The sequence below is a fragment of the Pimephales promelas genome, chromosome 1 (assembly GCF_988280905.1).
Source record: "Pimephales promelas chromosome 1, fPimPro1.hap1.1, whole genome shotgun sequence".
Classification (NCBI taxonomy): domain Eukaryota; kingdom Metazoa; phylum Chordata; class Actinopteri; order Cypriniformes; family Leuciscidae; genus Pimephales; species Pimephales promelas.
The window spans coordinates 52969804-52992667 of NC_142769.1; the positions used below are offsets into that span (position 1 = coordinate 52969804).

At 39.3% G+C, this 22864-nt stretch overlaps 2 protein-coding genes across 4 annotated transcripts in view; both read left to right on the top strand.

Moving 5' to 3' along the window:
- The window catches only part of LOC120477339 (putative C-type lectin domain family 20 member A), a 77056-nt gene that overhangs the window by 36070 nt on the left and 18122 nt on the right, over positions 1 to 22864 (top strand). The window contains exon 1 of one of the 3 annotated variants that reach the window (XM_089131805.1): positions 20687 to 20826. The exons of the other annotated variants lie outside the window; for them this stretch is intronic. The gene's annotated coding sequence lies outside the window, so the exon portion shown is untranslated. Of the gene's footprint in view, positions 1 to 20686; positions 20827 to 22864 lie in introns of those variants that run through there. 3 annotated transcript variants of the gene reach the window in all.
- LOC120477340 (macrophage mannose receptor 1) overlaps positions 1 to 22864 on the top strand; it is a 67491-nt gene that overhangs the window by 36070 nt on the left and 8557 nt on the right. Inside the window, exon 2 of the mRNA XM_089131803.1 lies at positions 20567 to 20826. Coding sequence (XP_088987929.1) covers positions 20567 to 20826 — 260 coding nt within the window. The remainder of the gene's footprint in view (positions 1 to 20566; positions 20827 to 22864) is intronic.

Genomic DNA, 22864 nt, shown 5'->3' on the forward strand with positions numbered 1-22864 from the left:
GAACAGATGAACAGATGAATCCAGAGGTCTCAAACTCGCGGGCCATTTGCGGCCTGCGGGATGATATTTTGTGGCCCCCTACTTGACATTAAAAATTAATATTAGTGCGTTAGCCGCGTTTTTTTTTTTTTTATCCCCTATGGGCTACCATAGATAGTCTCGTGGCAGCTTACGGTGGGTTTGTTGTCAATAGTTGTGCCTGGAAAAAACGAGAGCGTCGCTTCAATTATGAGCGCGCTGGGTGCTTGATGCGCGCCTACATTTGAAACGTACTTGAGCGTTGTGTGAACAGGCCCAAGGCGAGCTACCACCACCGAATCAGGCCACAGCTACTGATAGCTCGCGAGCGACATGTTGGATACCCCTGCTCTAAAACAGTGTGAGAATAATTATTTTGAGCTTGTAATATGTGTTGTGTCTGAACGCGTTCAATGAACGATAGTTCATGATCTCGTTCATATTTTGGGCGTGAACTTAACGTAACCTACTGTATTACTGCCTGATGAACGTTACAGTGAACTCGTTCATTCTAGTGTCTGTGAACCGAGGAGCGAGGAGGCGTCGTAAGATCATTTAAAATGGTTTTATGAGGTCGGTAAGCATAGGAAAATCTTACATGTCTGTGCAAACTCTGCCCGTCGATAAAATGATTGTTATCTGTGGTTGTATGTGGGCTGTGGCAATAATAATATCCTAATAATAAAAAAGAAGCTTGCAGCAACATATGAAAAAAAGAACTATGAACTAGTTTATTTTAAAATTTGTGAACTGAACTTTGAACTAGTTCATGTAATGAACTTGGTCCAACAGGTTGATAAGAAGGTTTGCTTTGATATGTGCAAAGCAGTAATTTGCCTGAGACACTATACATGTGTAGGAAGAATTATTTTGTATTTCAAAAGCAATAATTGTTTTTCTAAGTATAATAAAAGGAAATGTGCCTTCAGAAAAAAAAAAATCAATATAATAGTGTTGTATAAAGAAAATAAAAAGCAAATATGACTATCACAAAGATGTTGTGTATAAGAAAAAGACAAAGAAAGTTTATAAAATGAACTTGAACTGTCAGAAGGACAGCTCATGAAGAACCAATCATGTTCAGAAAGGAATGTTCAAATTCAGAGGAACAGTTCAGAAGAAACGTTAATAATAAAGATCGAGAAGATTGGATCAGTTGCGCTCCATTTTTGGAATACTTAAATACAATTTTTTTTTTTAAATACTTGATGCGGCCCGGCCTGACCCAGACTCTATCTCCAGCGGCCCCCAGTTAAGTTGAGTTTGAGACCCCTGGTGTAATCAAGCTTTATTGTTCAGTTTAAATGTCCTTGTGGAGCATGTAAATAAAGGACAAAGTGATTCGCAAGTGTATGCAAAACATACTGAGTCGCCTCAGAAAGACAGAAAGTACTTTCTTCATCATTTACAGATGTCTCTGAAATCCATTCAACTTCTCAAATTATCTTGCAGTTATTGCTTTGTTGTTTTTCACTAGTATGACATTGAGTTCGGAGATGCAAAGCATTAAAGATTTGCTCTTTGTTAGTTTTGAGGTCACCTGTATTTGTGTAAATGCATTATGTTTTTGTGATTAGCAGAGTATTTTTTCAGATCATGCAAAATTGAACGTCTTTTTTGACTCTTCTGCAGTTATTTACCTATGCAAATACATGTAGGTGCATGCTGGGCACTTCATTTGTAATACAAACACAACAAAATAATAGAAGAACAGATACAGTATATTATTATTTATTTAATCTATAAAGGGATGCTCGATATATCGGTATCGGACGATATATGTTCAGTTTTAATGTTTTCGTTATCGGCCCTATAAGAAAATTTGGCCGATATAATAAATGTAACAATGTATTAATTCCTTCATCTGAGACTCTTCTGATGCGCACTATTCAACATTATGGTTTTGTATTGCGTGAGATATGATCGTAAACACTTCATAAAGCACAAAACATTAAAGTAGTGCAAGTCTGTCATATCGGCTATAAATAAAATGAGCATGAAAAAATTATAATTGTGTGATTGGTACAAGGTGAGACTTTAGTTTTTGTTATCAGGCTCTCAAAATATATTATAATTTAGATTTATCGTCCAGTATATCGTTTTCTCCCCCCTTATTTTGTGTAATGTGAAGTAATGTAATCAGTAAAATGACAACATTAAGTGTAACTATCAATAGCTGTATGCTATAGAGCTTCAGATATTGATATCGGTGTCCTCATATGCAAAATGTGTGTAGAATTACAGGTAATGATGTCATCAGGAATGTTTTGGTTGGCGAGTTAACTCATTTCCCTAACTCACCCGTGAGGATTTGCTTCTAGTCTTTGAATAAAGCGCCTCAGGACTGTCTTTGTGAAGGTCGAGATGGAAATCAACCTGGTGATGATGGAAATTCACTGCCGACCAGATTAAATGTTGTACAATACAGTATATATAATCAAACACCAAATTTTTAATGTAAAAACTTGAATTCTTCTTTTTTAACAACCCGTCAATTAGAAAAAGAATCAATTCGTCATGGATAAAAGTCCTGTCCTCTTTTTTTATTTTTTTTTATTTTGCTGTTGTTGATTTGAAATGTTAATTATAATAATTTTTCACTTGCAGATCATAAGTACATAAGAAACATGACGTTGGTCTTAACTGTTTTGTTCTATAAACCAAATTATTAAATCAAATTATGCAGTATTTTAATTTTATAGTTAAATCAGTCAGAGTGCAACATATCGACAACATCATATTCACAAACACTGTATATATATATATATATATATATATACATATCAACATCATATTCACAAACACTGTATATATATATATATATATATATATATATATATATATATACATATCAACATCATATTCACACACACTTCTGCTCTAGAAATGTGTTTTCCATCAGATCACAACAGTGTGGCGTCTGTGGGGTTTAACTGTTGAGACTAGGGACTAGGACTTGTGTGTGTGTGTGTGTGTGTGTGTGTGTGAGAGAGAGAGAGAGTCTAGGGTGTGTGTGTGTGTGTGAGAGAGTGAGTGTGTTTGATACAGACACACATTTACTCCAGTAGGTGGTGTTGAGTGACTGTCTCTGTGTGTGTGTGTGTGTGTGCATCTGCTAAATGCATACACATAAATAATACTTTACAAATAGAGAAGCAAAATGCTGAAGTATAATAGTTTTAGATGGAGTATAAACTATCATCTGGTTAGTAGCGTTTTATTATTTGACTTCAGCACTGTTGATCTAACTCTACATCTCATTGGGTTTCTGAACACAAGACCATGAAATTTCCACAATTACTCCCATACTTTATTACGCAGAACATCCAGAAATAACCAGAAATCATAGTACAACACTACATTTGTTGTAAATAAATACACACAGGTCTTCATGTGTCATTTCATAAGCAAACTATTCTACGTCTTCATAGAGATTCAGGGATACTATATTTAAGACTGCTCAAAATGAATATATGTGTTTTTTTACTCCTTTTCTTATTTTATTTTTTATTGATTTATTGTATTGTATTGTAAAACACTTTGAATCAACTTCGGTTGTGTTAAACTTGTGCTCTGTAAATGAAGCTTGACTGTATCTCATCTCTTCCCTTTTCCCTTCTGGAAAACCGTCCCATCCGCTGTTTCTCTCCATTCCAGTGCCGTGATGTTCTTCACTCCCAGTGTCTGCAGCCTCTGCTGGATCTGAAACACACACGGTCACACACTTCGCTTAAAGGGTACATATCATGCTTTTAAATCATTCATTTTTACATATAAATCATAGCGTTGTGGTCTATATAAAGCATAACTGCAATGCTTGGGTCTGAATTCCTCATTATTAAAGCTCCACAAGCCCCTTTTCTGATGTGCGTCTGTGAGCGACCCGTTTCAAAGCGGCCCCTTTAAATAAAAAGGAGATGCGTCACACCCCGCCCGCTCTCCAGGTCCATGAGTTCAACTCCCCACGTTCGGCCATTATTGTAGTTTGATTAGAGATATACGATTATATACGATACCTTCAAAGAACAATTTTATTCACTCGTTAATAACAGAAGACTTGTCCATCAAGCCTTACATATTCGAGGCAGAGCGAGCGAGTCGATAAAGACGACGACGAACCTGCAGATCAACCTCTTCATCATATGGATGTATTGGTATGTGAGTTAACTGTTTTGTGTTATTAGTGAAAGTCGACTATTTCTCTTGTTAAAACAAGCACACTGACAAGATAAATGACTACGGTCTAATCTTACCACAAACATCTATGGAAGCTTGTTTCCGCCACTGAATAAAAAAATAAAATAAATAATTGCGACTTTTTATCTCACAATTCTGACTTTTTTTCTCACAATTGCGAGATAAAAAGTCCGAATTGCGTGATATAAAGTCGCAATTGCGAGTTATAAAGTCAGAATTGCGAGATATAAAGTCAGAATTGCGAGATATAAAGTCAGAATTGCGTGATATAAAGTCGCAATTGCGAGATAAAAAGTCAGAATTGCGAGATATAAAGTCGCAATTGCGAGTTATAAAGTCAGAATTGCGAGACATAAAGTCAGAATTGCGTGATATAAAGTCGCAAAGCGAGTTATAAAGTCAGAATTGCGAGATATAAAGTCAGAATTGTGAGATATAAAGTCAGAATTGCGAGATAAAAAGTCAGAATTGCGTGATATAAAGTCGCAATTGCGAGTTATAAAGTCAGAATTGCGAGACATAAAGTCAGAATTGCGTGATATAAAGTCGCAAAGCGAGTTATAAAGTCAGAATTGCGTGATATAAAGTCGTAATTGCGAGTTATAAAGTCAGAATTGTGAGATTTAAACTATTCTGATGGGGGGAAAAAAGTGGCCTATTAAGTCGCAATTGCGAGTTTATATCTCACAATTCTGAGAAAAGATGTCAGAATTTCGACATATAAACTCGCAATTATGTGTTATAAAGTCAGAATTGCGAGATGTAAACTCGCAATTGTGAGAAAAAAAGTCACACTTCTGTCTTTTTTTCTCAGAATTGCGACTTTATATCACACAATTCTGACTTTATATCTCGCAATTCTGACTTTATATCTCACAATTCTGACTTTATATCAAGCAATTCTGACTTTATATCAGGCAATTCTGACTTTATATCTCGCAATTCTGACTTTATATCTCACAATTCTGACTTAATATCTCGCAATTCTGACTTTATAACACACAATTCTGACTTTATATCTGGCAATTCTGACTTTATATCTCGCAATTCTGACTTTATAACACACAATTCTGACTTTATAACTCGCAATTGCGACGTTATATCACGCAATTCTGAGAAATAAAGTCAGAATTGTGAGATATAAACTCGCAATTGTGTGAAAAAAAGTCAGAATTGTGAGAAAAAAAGTCAGAATTGTAAGATAAAAAGTCACAATTCTTTATTATATTTTTTATTCAATGGCGGAAACAAGCTTCCATAAACATCTGTATTGATAATATGATGCGTTTAGAAAAGCAGCTAAATGAGCATTGATGAAACTAAAGAACAATAATACTGCAGACGTGGAACGTTACTTCAAAACAGAAACAAAGAAAGACAAAGGTACTGCTAAACCATGACCACCATGTGTTTTAAGAAAGTAAAGTACTTTATTTTTATTAACGATATTTACAGCTTATCGAAATGCTCTGTTCGTCGTCTCCAAAGATTGAAGGAATTTAACGTTACCCCTCATTCAGACGAAGTCGATCGGCGAACCCTTCTGTATAACGTTACTGGCGGAGGTTGTTGAAGTGCTTCAGGTCACTAACGTACATCCAACAACCGAACATTTAGACTTGCCCTCTCGTAACTTCTGCATCTTTGAGCTCGGACTACAAAATCACAGCGAGAAATAATAATGGCGGATTGCTGGAAGTGTTGGGCCGGTAGCTGATGTCTTTATTCGTCAGTTCCTCTGCAAATACGGTGACGCACTTGCTCAAAAAACGTCATAGACAACAGAAAAATCTGAACAGGTTGAAAAATATGACCAAAACAGAATATAAAGATATAAACGAAGCGCCTGAAGAGAATAATGTACTTATAAACACTCCAAATATACAACAAAATGCATTTAAAGGCTAAAAAAGTGGATTTTGCACGATATGTCCCTTTTAATGGTGTAGTGGTCAAATATTCAGTTGTAAATATCACATACATTTAAACTAAGTTTTTTATTCGATTGTTTTTTTATTCTTCAACAAAGAAAACAAAACTAATTTCTGAATATTACCGCAATTGTGCAGCCTTGGGTTGAGCATAGATAGTACCAAACCAGAAAAATCGCAATAAAACAAATAATGAATAAAAATAACTACAAATTTTATCTATTTTGTTTATTAATTTAAACGTATCCAAGAGAAATTCAATTAAGTGCTTTCTGGTTTTAAAGTTAAGATTTGCACAAGAGTTTATCCTCATTCATCCACTGATTAAAGTTGGGTTTAGATTTAAACCATCTGCACTCATGAATGAAAAACTTTCTTGAACACAACAAGAAATGAATTACAAAATCAAGCTCTTTATTTTCAAAACACATTTATGTGACGTCATCAGCAGTGTGTGTGTGGGACTCACCTCGGCCAAGATGGCCGTCTTCATATCTGGATCGTTCACGTTCAGAGCAGATTTCACCTCCAGTCTCAGTATCTGCCTCTTCATCACAACCTCACCTGAACAACAGCACACAAGATCAACCCACCTGCCCCTGATGGAGGGAACGGAGGACGTAGCCGACGTCCACTGAATGGTGATGACACCAGGGAGCCAATCGTCTTCGAGTACTATTGAATGAGCCAATGGAATTGGCTTGCGTGAGTTACATCACTCACTCCGCCCCCGCGGCGCGGGTATAGTTGCACGTACTAGTTGCTTTTTCGCTGAGGAGCCGAACCATTCAGTCAACGTCGACTACGTCCTCCGTTCTCGACCGAGAGGGAACATAGTTCGGACTAAAAACACTCTAAAACTGTAAGTTAAAGTGATTCCCACTCAAAGAAAGTGATGCTGCTTTCTTAAAGGATTAGTTCACTTTTGAAAAAACTTTTGCTGATAATTTACTCGCCCCATGTCATCCAAGATGTCCATGTCTTTCTTTCCTCAGTCGAAAAGAAATTAAGGTTTTTGATGAAAACATTCCAGGATTTTTCTCCATATAATGGACTTCAATGTTCAGGTCCAAAAGACGGTTAATAACAGTTTCAGATGCAGCTTCAAATGTCTTTAAACGACACCAGACGATGAATAAGGGTCTTATCATGCGAAACGATCGGTTATTTCAAAACTTATTCCAAAAACGTAACTTTTCTAAGGACAAATGCTAGCCTTGCTCTATTCTCTGAGGCGCGTTTGTAACGTCACGTAATACGTAATTACGTTCAAAAGGTCACGGGCGACGTAGCCGGAAGTACAGAGTCAGTGTTTACAAGTTGAACGCATCGGTTGAACGTGCAAACTAACTCAAACGCCGTTTACAAAAAAGGAATTAAAAGGTAAAACAACGATGTCGGACGATTTTGATTCTGTACTTCCGGCTACGTCGCCCGTGACCTTTTGAACGTAATTACGTATTACGTGACGTTGCAAACGCGCCTCAGAGAATAGAGCAAGGCTAGCATTTGTCCTTAGAAAAGTTACATTTTTGGAATAAGCTTTGAAATAACCGATCGTTTCGCATGATAAGACCCTTATTCATCATCTGGTGTCGTTTAAAGACATTTGAACAGTTTGCACTGAAACTGTCTTTTGGACTTGAACCGTTTGGTTCCCATGTAAGTCCATTATATGGAGAAAATCCTGGAATGTTTTCATCAAAAACCTTAATTTCTTTTCGACTGAGGAAAGAAAGACATGGACATCTTGGATGACATGGGGGCGAGTAAATTATCAGCAAAAGTTTTTTCAAAAGTGAACTACTCCTTTAAAATCTCTTGTTTCACAGAACACAGTCAAACCGGTTTGGAGCGACACTTTAAAAAAAAAGGATTTTATATAAAATCTAGAGAATAGAAACCAATATTGGTCTTTATATTTGTTTACTGGACAGATTACCCCTCCGGTACTACTGTTCACTACGGTTTTAGTTCAGTGACATAATTGTACTATACTTTAGTTTGATGATGTTTTTTATTTCATATTTTGTATTCTTAGGGACTGTTCGGTATTTATGGAAAGGTCCACCGGAGGAAAATAGGGTCACGTCTTTTTATTCTTTGATGAGGGGAGGGTCATCCAACTTTTTTTTAGTCTATAGGGGAGGGTCACCCAACTTTTGTATTCATCAAAACAGGTAGATTTCAAAGTGGCTTGTTTGGCGCATATTTTTTCCATGTAGCTCTCTCGGTCTCGGCCCCCATCGCTGTCAGATGGGTCTGACCCAACAAAAATCCGAGTGGCGCTGTTTGACACTGACAGTACGCGCTCAGAAAAAGTGCATTAGAACAGACCGGCAAAGAAATGTTTGCCCGACAAAGCTTTAAAGCACGAGCAAATAATAATGAACTTTTGTTATTGTGAATAAGTGCATTGTCCTGTGTGTGTAACTCTACCGCTGCATTAACATGTGATGTGAATGTACGTACGTCGAGTGTATTGGGACTGAGGCGCCCGAACTGCAGCTGATATAATGTGCGCTGTAGCACGATACGACCATATTTTAGTTGATCTATCTGAATTTTGATCAATCAGGAGCTAAAGAAATCCAAAGAAGAAAGACGAAAATGGAAAGGGAAGCATACTACTTTATTATGATTTTAGTATCATGATGATTAATAAATGCATGCACAATTATCAGTGAACTTGATAAATGTTGCAGATATGTTTTACTATGCACATAATGCCTTTCAACTTGAGCGCAAAATTGCATGTTACATAAACGCGTCAGCACCGAAAACATGATTTAAAAAAAAAAAATTCAAATCAAAACTCGTGATACGAACCGAATTGTAGGTTTGGTCTATCGTTACAGCCCTAGTAAGATGAGAAAGCAGGAGTTTAGTCGTTTCTCATGGCTATCTGAACATCTTTGCCAAGCGCAAACCAGTACAGAAGTAATCCATAAATTATCGGGGAGGGTCTCGCCTTTTTTCACAATCATTTTGGAGGGTCATAGAAAAAAATATTGCTGGCGAGGGGAGGGTCAAGTCTTTTTTGACTACAGATCTCAAATCTCCTTAAATAAATAACGAACGGTCCCTTAGGTGATTTTATGGTACAAAGTGATATTTATGCATTAGCTATTATTGAACAGAACAGTGTTGTTCGGCTGCAGTTCCAAACGCCTCCACTAGAGGAAACTCTCTCTCATTCATTTCCAATGCGTCGTTTCTGACCGCGAGGAGCACAAGTGTGACTGTTGTATTCAGGACTATTTAACCTGTTTGAATCATGTCCGTGATTTATTTATGTGTTCACACAGCAAGTGCCAAAACCTTTACCAAGTTTCGTACCATTCCGATGAAGTAAAAAAGTGACCAAACAAACAAACAGAAAACTTTCAATTAAAAGTTTTAAGTTATGTAAATTACAGCAAAATTATCATTTTTTGGTCTGAATTGTACCCTTAGGACACTTCACTAACAGCTTTGACTCGTCATAATAATAATAATTAGAGAGTAAACACTCACGGCGATAGCAGAAAAATGGCTTCAGATTCCAGCAGAGCTCAGTCCTCCAATATTTGTCCGGCTGTATTGCAGCACAGTCTCCTAACAAATCTGGCTGAAACAAATCCCAGTTTCTGAAGGCGGACTCGCTTCCGTCGGACCAGCTGAAAGAGTCCTGGAAAAGGCCGATGTAAGCGAACCCTAGTATGGGAATGAGCTTCTGGATCTGCAGGTTCTCGTCCGGGTTCCTGACGCTGGCCAGATCTGTATAATACTGTCTGCAGTAACTCTGAGCTTCCCTCCATGTGTACAGAAGACGGATGTATACGTACTGCTGCTCAACGTCGGCGGCTACAGGAGCAGAAGAGGCAGGTTAGCAACGGTTACTAGGGTTATTATAGTTTACCAAAACTTTGTTGCCTGCCTGGAAACAATCCTGATATCATATTTTTGGCACATTACTCACCATCATAACAAACGAAGTGGAAGAAATCGAGGCATTTAGTGTTTTCGAACTCCCCCCTGTACGTCATGATGACGCAGTCTTGGTCTAGACCGCTGTCGGGCTCGAGAGCGGCCCAGTTTCTGTATTGTGTCTCGTTGTCTGTGTAAAAGTGAGGGTCAGCCAGAGCCCAGTGCCAGAGAAGAGCCTTGGTTTCCCTCAGCCCGATCCACGCGCCGTCATACGGGACCCCTTCGGTCTGAAGTGTCCTCAGATCATCCGTGTTAGTGACCGTTGCCAGGTCTGTGTAGGTCTCTTTACAGTACAGCTCCGCTTCAGAGAACGATTTCGCCTCCGACACGAAGTAGTAGGCGTTTTCAGTCTGCTGATAGGCTGGTGAGGTGGAAAAACCTCGAAAAAATGTCAATTAAGGATGAAAATTAAATTGACTCCACTAGGGATTCACCGATAACCGATAATTGTTGATATCTGATGGCCGATATTTTGGCTGATAAATCTTAATCCAAATTTGGCGCAAGTCGACTTGCGTAGTATGCATACGGTCGTCTGGCGGAAGTTGGTGATTTTAGATTATAAAGTTATAAAAATTGGTATTTTTCTTACAAAAACACACTTGCTTCGCTTCTGAAGGCCTTTATTAACCTTTACAGCTGCATTCTTGGTGGTCAAATAAATAACCTTTTCTAGAGACATTTTGAAACGGGGATAAACCTAAGGATGGAGTCTTGCTAACGAACCTCAAGGATATTAATGCCCGCTTTAAGGATTTTTACAACAAACTTTATACTTCCAATAGCACGGCCACACGGTCTCGATGCCTGGAAAACTCTATTGCCTTGCCCTTCTGTTACTGGTGATCGACTACGCTCTTCTTGTTAATAAAGCCGTCAAGTGGATCTATAACTTTGTCACAGCAATCTGGTCTTTAATAACATTCCCAAAACTGTAGCGCAAAAACATTATTTATTCTCGTTCAAGGGGAAACAGTTCTAAAACGTTTTGAGGTTCACCTAATCATTTAAACATTGGAAATTTTTAACGTTCAGAGAAATAACGTCAGCGAAACACTCTTAGAAGATATTTTTGTACATACACACACTGAAGAAAACCTACCAATTAAAACGAGGAGTGTAAATAGCTTGTGCTCCATTTTCTGAAACGACAAGATTGCATTTTCTCAATATCAGCATAAATGCATTAACTACTGATTATTGTCCGATATGTTCTTACCTGTGTGACGTTCTCCTCCTCTTTTCTCCTCTCATGGTTTTATGAGTTTTCCTCAGCTTTAATATTCTCTTTAACATGCAAAACTTCAGCAGTGCTCGTGTCACCTTTACTGTCAGGATGTTTAAAACCAGCTTGAGAAACTAACTGGACCGCTTCACAACACAGTTCTGTAGGTCATACATTGACTTCTGTTGTGGTATTTTATATGTTCATCTTCAACACTTGCTAACTTTAGGAAAACGGCTCATGCACAATCTACACTCTGCGGATTTCACAGTAAACATGAGACGGCTGTAAATAATAATACGCTCCTGAAAAAGTGTTTGGCATTGAACGAATGTTTCTGGTCTTTCACCTGTCACAGCACATTTGTATAATGATGAGATGTTGGCACCTGCCTCTGGCCATTATGCAAAATCACAGCTGACTCATTCTCATACACTGTAAAACAAATAAATATTTCCACGATTATTTGAGAAAAAACTGTTTCAGTTTTTCAACTTCAAAGTTTCCCACTTGCTTCTTCGTGATCATTTGTGAAATGTGCGTGCCATTTCTGAGTGGAAATGGTCTCGAAGTAAACCCTACAGCAGAACGTTTGCAGTGTGTGACGGCACTGATGGGGGAGAGTGAGACGCTGGGTTCGGGAAGAGCACTTCTTAAAGTAGGATGTTGCATTAATAATTAACAAATTATGTGGCATATACTTTTCATGGACTGTTACTTCTGAGACCGAGATGTGACACTTATTTGTATCTGCAAAATCCGTTATTGATCGTCATGTAGTTTTCAAAGCGGTGAACAACGTGGGAAAGGTTACTGACTGTTTTTGCTGAAATCTCACCCTGTTCTCTTGAGAATTATGAAAACTGACTTCATTCATCATTCTGAAACGTTCATTGAATTTTTTTTTAAATCAAGTCAAGTATATTTATACAGCGCTTTTCACAGTATAGATTGCATCAAAGCAGCTTCACAGTATCAATCAAAATATAATAACAATGTTCGTTTCTTATTGGAAAAACATCCACGTTTGGTAGAGTTGATCAAGGGTATTACTGATTGATTAATTCATTTGAATATGTCCAACTGAGGCAAGGAACCGAAAAACTCCATCAGGTGACCCAATGGTTTCCTCAAACTCCATCAAGTGACCCAATGGTGTCCTCAAACTCCATCAGGTGACCCAATGGTTTCCTCAAACTCCATCAAGTGACCCAATGGTTTCCTCAAACTCCATCAAGTGACCCAATGGTTTCCTCAAACTCCATCAGGTGACCCAATGGTGTCCTAAAACTCCATCAGGTGACCCAATGGTGTCCTAAAACTCCATCAGGTGACCCAATGGTTTCCTCAAACTCCATCAAGTGACCCAATGGTGTCCACAAACTCCATCAAGTGACCCAATGGTTTCCTCAAACTCCATCAAGTGACCCAATGGTGTCCTCAAACTCCATCAGGTGACCCAATGGTGTCCTAAAACTCCATCAGGTGACCCAATGGTTTCCTCAAACTCCATCAAGTGACCCAATGGTGTCCACAAACTCCATCAGGTGACCCAATGGTGTCCTAAAACTCCATCAGGTGACCCAATGGTTTCCTCAAACTCCATCAAGTGACCCAATGGTGTCCACAAACTCCATCAAGTGACCCAATGGTTTCCTCAAACTCCATCAAGTGACCCAATGGTGTCCTAAAACTCCATCAGGTGACCCAATGGTTTCCTCAAACTCCATCAAGTAACCCAATGGTGTCCTAAAACTCCATCAAGTGACCCAATGGTGTCCTAAAACTCCATCAAGTAACCCAATGGTTTCCTCAAACTCCATCAAGTAACCCAATGGTTTCCTCAAACTCCATCAAGTAACCCAATGGTTTCCTCAAACTCCATCAAGTAACCCAATGGTTTCCTCAAACTCCATCAAGTAACCCAATGGTTTCCTCAAACTCCATCAAGTAACCCAATGGTTTCCTCAAACTCCATCAGGTGACTCAATGATGTCCTCAATCTCCATCAGGTGACCCAATGGTGTCCTCAAACTCCATCAAGTGACCCAATGGTTTCCTCAAACTCCATCAGGTGACTCAATGATGTCCTCAATCTCCATCAAGTGACTCGCTGATGGCGTTCACATGCGCATTAATAATGTTACCAATTGCTTCAGAACATTTAGAGAAAAGAAACATTTCCATAATGTTTGAAGTAAAATTGAGTTTTCACTTAACGTTCGCATAATCAAGAAAACAAAAAACGAGCGTTCATTTCCATCACTTAATGAGGTCTGTATACAAACTAACAATATTTAAATTATATAAATCACATTTCTCCCAGAGATTTAATAATGAGCGAAGAGAAGTAGTGTTGCAAAGCTACTGGTTTCAGTACAGGTGATGGAAGTGTCTCTTGCCTGAAGTAACTGGTTTGTTCTTGAGTTTAAAGCACATAAGGCGCTCTGTAATAATATAGCCCTCATGCAAAGCACGTCATTACCCGATGGCAGTGATGGGTCTGCTCTTTCCTACAGTCTAAAGCCCATTAGCCAAAAGCAAAAAACATGGAAATCATCTCTGATCCGATGGATGCACACGACAAGTCAAGTAATCTCATTTGGTTGTTCTCAATGAGACTTATTAAAATAAAATTTGTTTAATTGATTTAGTTGTTTACTAAAGAAATGTGTTTTGATTCAGTCAGAAACTGAATGGAGGCCGACCGCTCCAAATAAACTGGATAAACCCACTGGACCAGTAACTGAAAGTATCCCTGAGTTGATCATTTTATCCTTCATTTTTTATCACTTATTTTTTCTTTTAATCCTTTTTTTAAGTCATTTATAATTATCATTATATCATTCATTTTATCGATCATTTTATCACATCTTTTTAATATGTTATCTCTGATCACCAAAATTACATATTTAAATGTTTGTCCTGTTGTTACAACATCTCTACACCTTAAAATATCTTGAATGTAACTCGACTCCCTTGCCTCATTTAGTATGCTGTTCTATGAATATGCAAATAAGCCCCACCTCCACTCACTCACTCAGAGATCCACTGGTTGGCGATCACACGTCGATCTGATTGGTTACAAGGTCGTTTGTGGCATCACAAACACCAGCGATTTCAAACCATGTATTTGAGACTGTCTTTGGTTCACTGCAGTTTTCCTCGGCAATGCTGTCGACTTTATGACTTTACTCATGGTTTGCCTTAAAGCATATTACAAACACCACATAAACAACATTTACAAACTTTATTTTCACCACAGGGGGTCTTTAACTAGTGGCTGGTGAACTCACTTTCAAGTGGGTTGTACTTTGGTTTGATTTTGTTTTTATAAATGTAAAGGTGTGGTCTGTAAGGATGACAACTAGTGGTGGAAATAGGTACTGCAGTTGAAATCAAAATATCGTAGATCGTCGTTTCTCCCACACTTTCACACAGGTCGCCAGTTTGAGCACAGCAAACAGAAAGGAGTTCAATGGACAAGGAAAATTGGCAACGCATAGTATCACAGACCAAAACAATAGCAAACCTGCAAACACACATTTCAAAGTAAAATCACTGACTGTAGAAGTGTTTGTCAGAGAAACGAGTTTATGAACTTAGCATGTTTCCTTAATATCCGCAAACGGTAACACTTTATTTCGATAGTCCACTAACTATACGTTACTTTTCAACTACATGTCAACTAACTGTCATTAGAGTTTATTTTAACCATTTATAGTGGTGTCCGAAACCATAGTGAACATTATCGAGTGCACTCATTCAATCCCACAATGCTCCACAATAACAATTGCACAACTGATGTACACTCAATGCTAGAGAATACCCATAATGCACTGTGAGGGTCGTGCCGAATGAATCAATCCAGTTTCCAAACCCCTGGTCCAATGTGGGTACAGCGTAATATCAAACAGCCATAAATTCCTTTTAAATTGATTATTGCATTCTTTAATTAAGGTTTATACATGCTAGTCTCCATGACATAGATATTAAAAAGACCTCAATGTCTATCGTTCCTTAAATATGATACACGTTTCACAAAGCAGTTGCAGGACAAAGAATACACTACTGATAAAAACAGAAACCGGAAAATACTTATAGTCTGAATCATTCATATTATCCAACGTTTTCACCAAAAATTAAACACTTTGAGCCCAAGACAAGATGATTATAACTTTCGTAAACAAAGCAATGAAATAATGAGAAAGAAAAAAGTTCATCAGTAACTTGAAATGCATTTAATCTTATTTGTAAGTTATTCTTTTATTTATGCGGTATGTGAAGCATCAACAATGTGATTGATTAAACATACTAAGATTATCAGATACATCTAAGGATTCATAAGGAGTTATTGGACATGTCTAGCGTTTCAGGGATCTCTCTCTTCACATGCTGTTGTCATGTTTTCTGTGTTATTGTCCTGCATCTGGAAGATGTTTTCCGTCAGGAAGGACTCGCCATGTGACGGTGGATCCGGTGTTTGAGAGTATCTGCTTCACCTGGAGGTCAGAGTTCATCAGCGGTCAGTGAATATAGACTGAAGGAGAGCATTACCAGAACTGTTGTGTGTTTTCCGTACAAAGCCGTAACTCACACAGTGCGATGCGGCGTTGAAGAAATCCACTATACTCATGACTGTTTCCATATTGCCACAAACTGGTCGTTCAACCATGTTTTACTATTAATTACGGACATGCATCTGAGGACTATTTCTCATTTTTCTCAGTTATTTTGCTTTATTTCCAGATTTGATTGTAGAGCTCGTTTAAACATGCGCACTCTTCACAAACTACGCTCTAAATCTTTGGCAGACTAAATACGTAAATGCCTGTGGCGCGAATGAGGCGTAGAGCGTGGCGCGTTAGACATGAATACGCCTCATTCGCGCGAATTGAGCGTCTAGCACGAATGATTTATTTAGTTTAGTAGTAGCAAATAGAGAGCGCTGCCTCTCTCGATGAATGCTCGATCGACATAAAAAAGATGGCTGCCAACGGATACGCGTCAATTCCGCTCTTGATGTGCGAATGGATTCAAAGTGTTCGAGCGTATAACTAGACGTGGTAGGCACGAATTTGACGCTCTATTCGCGTCCAGTCCCTCATTTAGACATTTACCGTCCTGTCCTGGCAGTTTAGTTTATTAGAGTATAATTTATTTAACTTTATATTTTTATTTTTTTTATAGTTCGTTTAAAATTTCAAATCCTGTATGACTTTCTTTTGCGTGTATATTTTAAGATATTTTGTAGAATGTTGTTAGCCAAGCTCAAATATATCTAAATACCAATTCAGATGCAGCTTCTGAACAAAACAATGATGTTTGTGTGTGTAATAAATTCCACGTTGTTTTCAGGCATCCTTAAAGCGCCGTTGTCAAGTTTTACCTTTTTAGTTCAAAACGGTGTTTGACAGCCCTAATTTTATAAATATATTCTTTGTTTGGTTTAAGGTTAAGTACTAAAACGACTTCAACTAAAGCTGAAATGATGTATGTGTATTTGTGTGTTTGTGTATAACTAATAAAAATTGCAAAAACACACAAAAAATGTAAACGGAAAATACAAAAATCAGTGTTGTAGTCGAGACCACCTCACTCGAGTCCGAGTCGAGACCGAGACCAGAGAGAGTCGAGTCTGAGTCAAGACCGAGTCCATAGAGAGTCGAGTCCGAGTCGAGACCGAGACCAGAGAGAGTCGAGTCCGAGTCGAGACTGAGACCAGAGACGGTCGAGTTCGAGTCGAGACCGAGACCAGAGACGGTCGAGTTCGAGTCGAGACCGAGACCAGAGAGAGTCGAGTCCGAGTCGAGACCGAGACCAGAGAGAGTCGAGTCCGAGTCGAGACCGAGACCAGAGACGGTCGAGTTCGAGTCGAGACCGAGACCAGAGAGAGTCGAGTCCGAGTCCATAGAGAGTCGAGTCCGAGTCAAGACCGAGTCCATAGAGAGTCGAGTCCGAGTCGAGACCGAGACCTGAGACGGTCGAGTCCGAGTCGAGTCCGAGACCAGAGAGAGTCGAGTCCGAGTCGAGTCCGAGACCATAGAGAGTCGAGTCCGAGTCGAGACCGAGACCAGAGACGGTCGAGTTCGAGTCGAGACCGAGACCAGAGAAAGTCGAGTCCGAGTCGAGTCCGAGACCAGAGAGAGTCGAGTCCGAGACCTGAGACGGTCGAGTCCGAGTCGAGTCCGAGACCAGAGAGAGTCGAGTCCGAGTCGAGTCGAGTCCGAGACCATAGAGAGTCGAGTCCGAGTCGAGACCGAGACCAGAGACGGTCGAGTTCGAGTCGAGACCGAGACCAGAGAGAGTCGAGTCCGAGTCGAGTCCGAGACCAGAGAGGGTCGAGTCCGAGTCAAGACCGAGTCCATAGAGAGTCGAGTCCGAGTCGAGTCCGAGACCAGAGAGAGTCGAGTCCGAGTCGAGACCGAGACCAGAGACGGTCGAGTCCGAGTCGAGTCCGAGACCAGAGAGAGTCGAGTTCGAGTCGAGACCGAGACCAGAGAGGGTTTGAGTCCGAGACCATAGAGAGTCGAGTCCGAGACCAGAGACGGTCGAGTCCGAGTCAAGACCGAGACCAGAGAGAGTCGAGTCCGAGTTAAGACCGAGTCCATAGAGAGTCGAGTCCGAGACCAGAGACGGTCGAGTCTGAGTCGAGTCCGAGACCAGAGAGAATCGAGTCCGAGTCAAGACCGAGTCCATAGAGAGTCGAGTCCGAGACCAGAGACGGTCGAGTCCGAGTCGGGACCAGAGAGAGTCGAGTCCGAGTCAAGACCGAGTCCATAGAGAGTCGAGTCCGAGTCGAGTCCGAGACCAGAGAGAATCGAGTCCGAGTCAAGACCGAGACCAGAGACGGTCGAGTCCGAGTCGAGTCCGAGACCAGAGAGAATCGAGTCCGAGTCAAGACCGAGTCCATAGAGAGTCGAGTCCGAGACCAGAGACGGTCGAGACCGAGACCAGTGAGGGTTGATTACCTAATTTACTTTTATTTACTTAGAGAAATCCTTTTTTTATTTTACTGAATTGACTTAGAGTTTAAAAAATATGATCAGTTTAGGGTAAAAAGGCCACATAGTAGGTGGTGTTAAAAGTAATTTTATTACAATTTGTCATGCGCAGTTGCGCACTAGAAAATCACCAATCACTGGGCGTGTCAATCAATTTAAAGAAATATTTTATTAACATACATTAATAATCATGAAAAATATTTTGAATTGAACTCGAGTGGACTCAGGAATAAGTCCGAGTCCTAAAAAAAAATGTTATGTACAAGTCAATTCCGAGTCCAAATGCACACGAGTCCATGACAAGACCAAGACCATTAAAACATGGTCTCGAGACCGAGTCCGAGATGAGTCCGAGTCTTGAGTACTACAACACTGACAAAAATAAAAACTCATTCAACTATTGGAGTTCATCAGTGACGACTCACCTTGGTTTCGACGGCCGCCATGACGGCAGATTTGTCCAGATGTCCCGCTGATTTCACTGCGACTCTGACTAGCTTAATTTTCCTGACTTCAGCTAAGAGAAACAAACACATATTTTTGTCATTAATAACCGACACCGCATACAGATGCTGTACTGCGTCCACACATGAGAGAGTCACAGGAGCTCACGGGTTTTACAGTAGAAGAACTGAGGAGTCGAGCAGGTGACGTCCGCCATCTGTCCTTCAGTCCCGGCACTCGCACACTCCTCCAGGCCGCCGATGTTATCGGGCTGTCCAGTCTGCCATCGCACCGAAGACCACGACACGTTTGTCTGATCCGACCAGAGCCACAAGTTCTTGGACAAGCCGATCCAGGCGTCCAGACCGCTGTGTTGAACAAGAATGCCTGCGAGGGCCTTGTTGTCCGTGTCGTCTGTGATCGTGGCTATGTCTACAAAGTTGGTTCTGCAGTAAAATCGAGCGTCACGCCACGTCATGTTCATTTGGATGTACTTAAACTTGTCTGCGATTCTGCTCTGGTCTGTAAGGAGAACAATAATTTGTTATTCGCTTTTTTAATGTAATGGACTTTGCACGTTGTCCAAGACAAATTTCCCAGCAATGGGACTAATAAAGTATAAAGCAAAGTAAGGATGTGTGGTCAGGAAACATGTTTGACAATCTGAGGAAAGAGTGTGATAAAACACGATCTAAAACTCATCCTCAAAAGAATAGCTGTGTGTGATTAGTGTTTAGTGGTTTGTTTTTTTAAAACAAACAAGAAGAGTCGTTTCGAATAAAAGTGAATGCTGAATGTTTTTTCAAAGCGTTAAATTATGGATGCCTGATATATCGGCCACCATATCGGTACTGGCCAATATATGTCCATTTGCAATGTTATCGTTGTCGATAAGAACATTTTGCAGATGTGTTAATGCTGATAAATAATGTCCTATTTCCTTCAGCTGAGAGTCTTCAGATGTGATGGTTTTGAATTGCGTGAAATATGATTGAAATCATTTAAAAACAGGAAAATACCGTAAAGTAGTGCACGTCTATCATATCGGCTACATAAAAAGGGCATGAGAACATTATAATTGTGTGTTTGGGAAATGGATTTTGATTGTGAGACTTTTGTTTTTGTAATCAGGCTCTCGATTCAGATTTATCAGCCAATGTATCGATTATCGGCTTTCAAATATAAAGAATTATCGGTTATTATCGGTATATCGGTTTCGACCAAAATGTTCATATCGGTGCATTCCTACTTATGTGAAATGACAAGCCACTGCTTCATGTTGCCGTTTGTTTGTATGAGCTTTGCATGAGTAGGTTTGGCAGATATTTTTGATTTCAAGCATAAAATGGTAAAAATCCAATGCAATTTTGCTTGTACTGATTGTATCTTAAGGATGTTTTCGCTGGAAAACAAGATCAGGCCGCTAAAGCATAATCAAGTGGAAGATTTGAACTTATTTATGCCAAAATAAGTGTTAATATCCGGTGCAGTTTTGCTTCTCATTATAAGGATGTTTTGGCTAAAAAAAAGCAAGATTTTAAACACGTATTGAGATATTATGAGGGGAACGACTTTGCACAAGAATATAAGCAGACATCCAGATTGTCAGTGATTGTGTTGCATTGTTTCTTACCAGTTTGGCAAAAAAAGTATTTTTCTTCAAGGCAGGTTGTATCGCCCCAAATTTTGTATGCGTTGACAAACGCACAGGCCTCTTGCGTGTGGTACGTGTCCGGCTCGTTGGAAGCCCACTTTTCAAAATTGATCTCCTCATTTAGATAAGACCAACGCCAAGTGGGGACGCTGTTGTAGAAGCCAATCCAGGCAAAAGAGCCAAAGTTGGCAGCGTATGCTGCTTTCTTCAGTCTCTCTCGGTCTGCGTCGCTCTGAACCGTAGCCAGATCCAGGTGATTCTCTCGGCAGTACGACTGCGAATCCGGCCAGGTCTTCGGCTCTTCGATCAGAACAAAGTCATACGGGTCGCACAAGGTCTTCGAGAGCGCTCCTGTCGATGGGAACAGCAGGGAAATCAGCGCTGGTAAGTTGATCTGAGAATAGATTCCCACACTAACACTCACCCAGCACCAGAACCAGCCCGATCCTCCACAGCGGCATCTTTGGTCTGTTCACTGAAAGAAAGAAACGACCACAACACAAAATGCTGGATAGTTTTTCTGCAACTCATTCAGATTCTTTCAAGATCAAATCCAAGACCATTGAAAACATCACAAGACCATCGCACTGGAAATCATGATAATGTAGGAATGGGAAAAATACCAACTTCACCTGCTTTTGACAACTGAAGGCTGAAGTTTCTGCTCACAAAATCTTTTTTACTTGCCTTTAAATAGCTCTTTATTACGTTATGCAAAACCTTAGTTGTGTATGTACAACACTGAGACTGATTACTGCAATATAAGGCTCTTTATTCAAATCGCATCAGAGAGCATGACAATAGAAAACAGACGGCATTCAAACTTTTCGTCTCGATAATATTAATAATTCATTACATTTATATACCAAACAACATGAAAAACTACATCGGACTACAAGACTTAACACAGGACAGGAAATGACAAAATACACACACGACAAGTGGAACACAAGACAGGGATAATGACAGTGTGTGTGTGTGTGTGTGTGGAAGAATTACAGACGTAATTTAAAAAATCGTGAAAATAGATGGTAAAATCACAAGTTAAAAACTATAAAACAGGTATATCACAAATTAAATATTTATATGTATGTACATTAAAATGGAAATAATATATTTTGTTGTAAGTTTAAAAGTACTCGTTACCTTGAAAAAGTAGTCTGATCACTTAACTCACAAAAGTTACGACAGAATGAATGTATTTACCCCTATTTATATATATATTATGTATTTAATGTATTTACCTCTATTTATGTAGAAAAAGTTCACAAATGTATCAATTTATTTAATTATCATTAACCTGTATTTTACCAGAAAAATAAAAACTTTTTTACAAGAGTGTTTTCTTGGCCAAGACAAAATAAGAAACTACTCAGCGAGTTTTAGTTTTTAAAACCATAATCATTATCAGGCATAACGTTTGCAATCAGATAAACCAGAATCCAGATCATTTCAAATTAATTTATGACCAGCATAGAGTTTACCTGGACTTTCAATACCAATAGAAATTGGTCTAGAGGGTTTTTTAAAGTCATTTTGCTAAAAAAAAGAGTTAATGTGGACTATTAGACAAGCAAGTGATTCATGTTCTTGTTGTATAATCAGCGCGCTATGAATCTGATCATGGAAACCCAGTAAATGCATATTATTGGTCTTATTGTGCATGTTTCTTTAAAAAAAAAAAACCTCCAATAATATAGTCTGCTTAGACCCCGCCCACAGTCGATTGCTAGCTTGCGTTCAGATCCGCCTCTGTTGAGCCACGCCCACATCTCAACATCCAATCAACAGCTGGTATATAGAACCAAGACCCCGCCCTACATTTCATTCTCTTTCGACATGAACGTCACTCAATCATCGCTACTTCTGTTCATCCCGAGTTCAGGAACACACACAGTCTGTTTTATTGTCATTTAAATCCACACGCTTCAGTGTCGAACAGCACACACACACATATAGGACACATTCTTAGTTTGTGGGCACCGATGATGAGTTCATGAGTTCATTGAACCCATTAACTTTGCATGAGCACTTGAGGATCATTTCCCTGCCCTTTTGCTTAAGAAAAGAGTTTTATTTGTATAACATTTATCACCATTATACAAATAACAACCAGTGAAGGTGAACGTATTTGCTGATTGAGAGCCCTTGCAAGTCTGTAGAACTTCAAGCACTTTTTATACGCTTTTAAATTTTGCAGAACTCGGTTCTCTACATTACACACGTCACTCAAAACTAACAGCTCTTGTGTTTCATTTAGAAAAACGCAATTTATTGTAAATGTCACAATCCTGTCCTGATGACCAATGATAACTCACACATAAACGGATCACTTCAGTCCATCACAAAAGTTCATCTTCATATTTAAAACTTTATCGAGCTTTCGGCAGATGTCCATATGGATTTAATTACGCCATTTGAG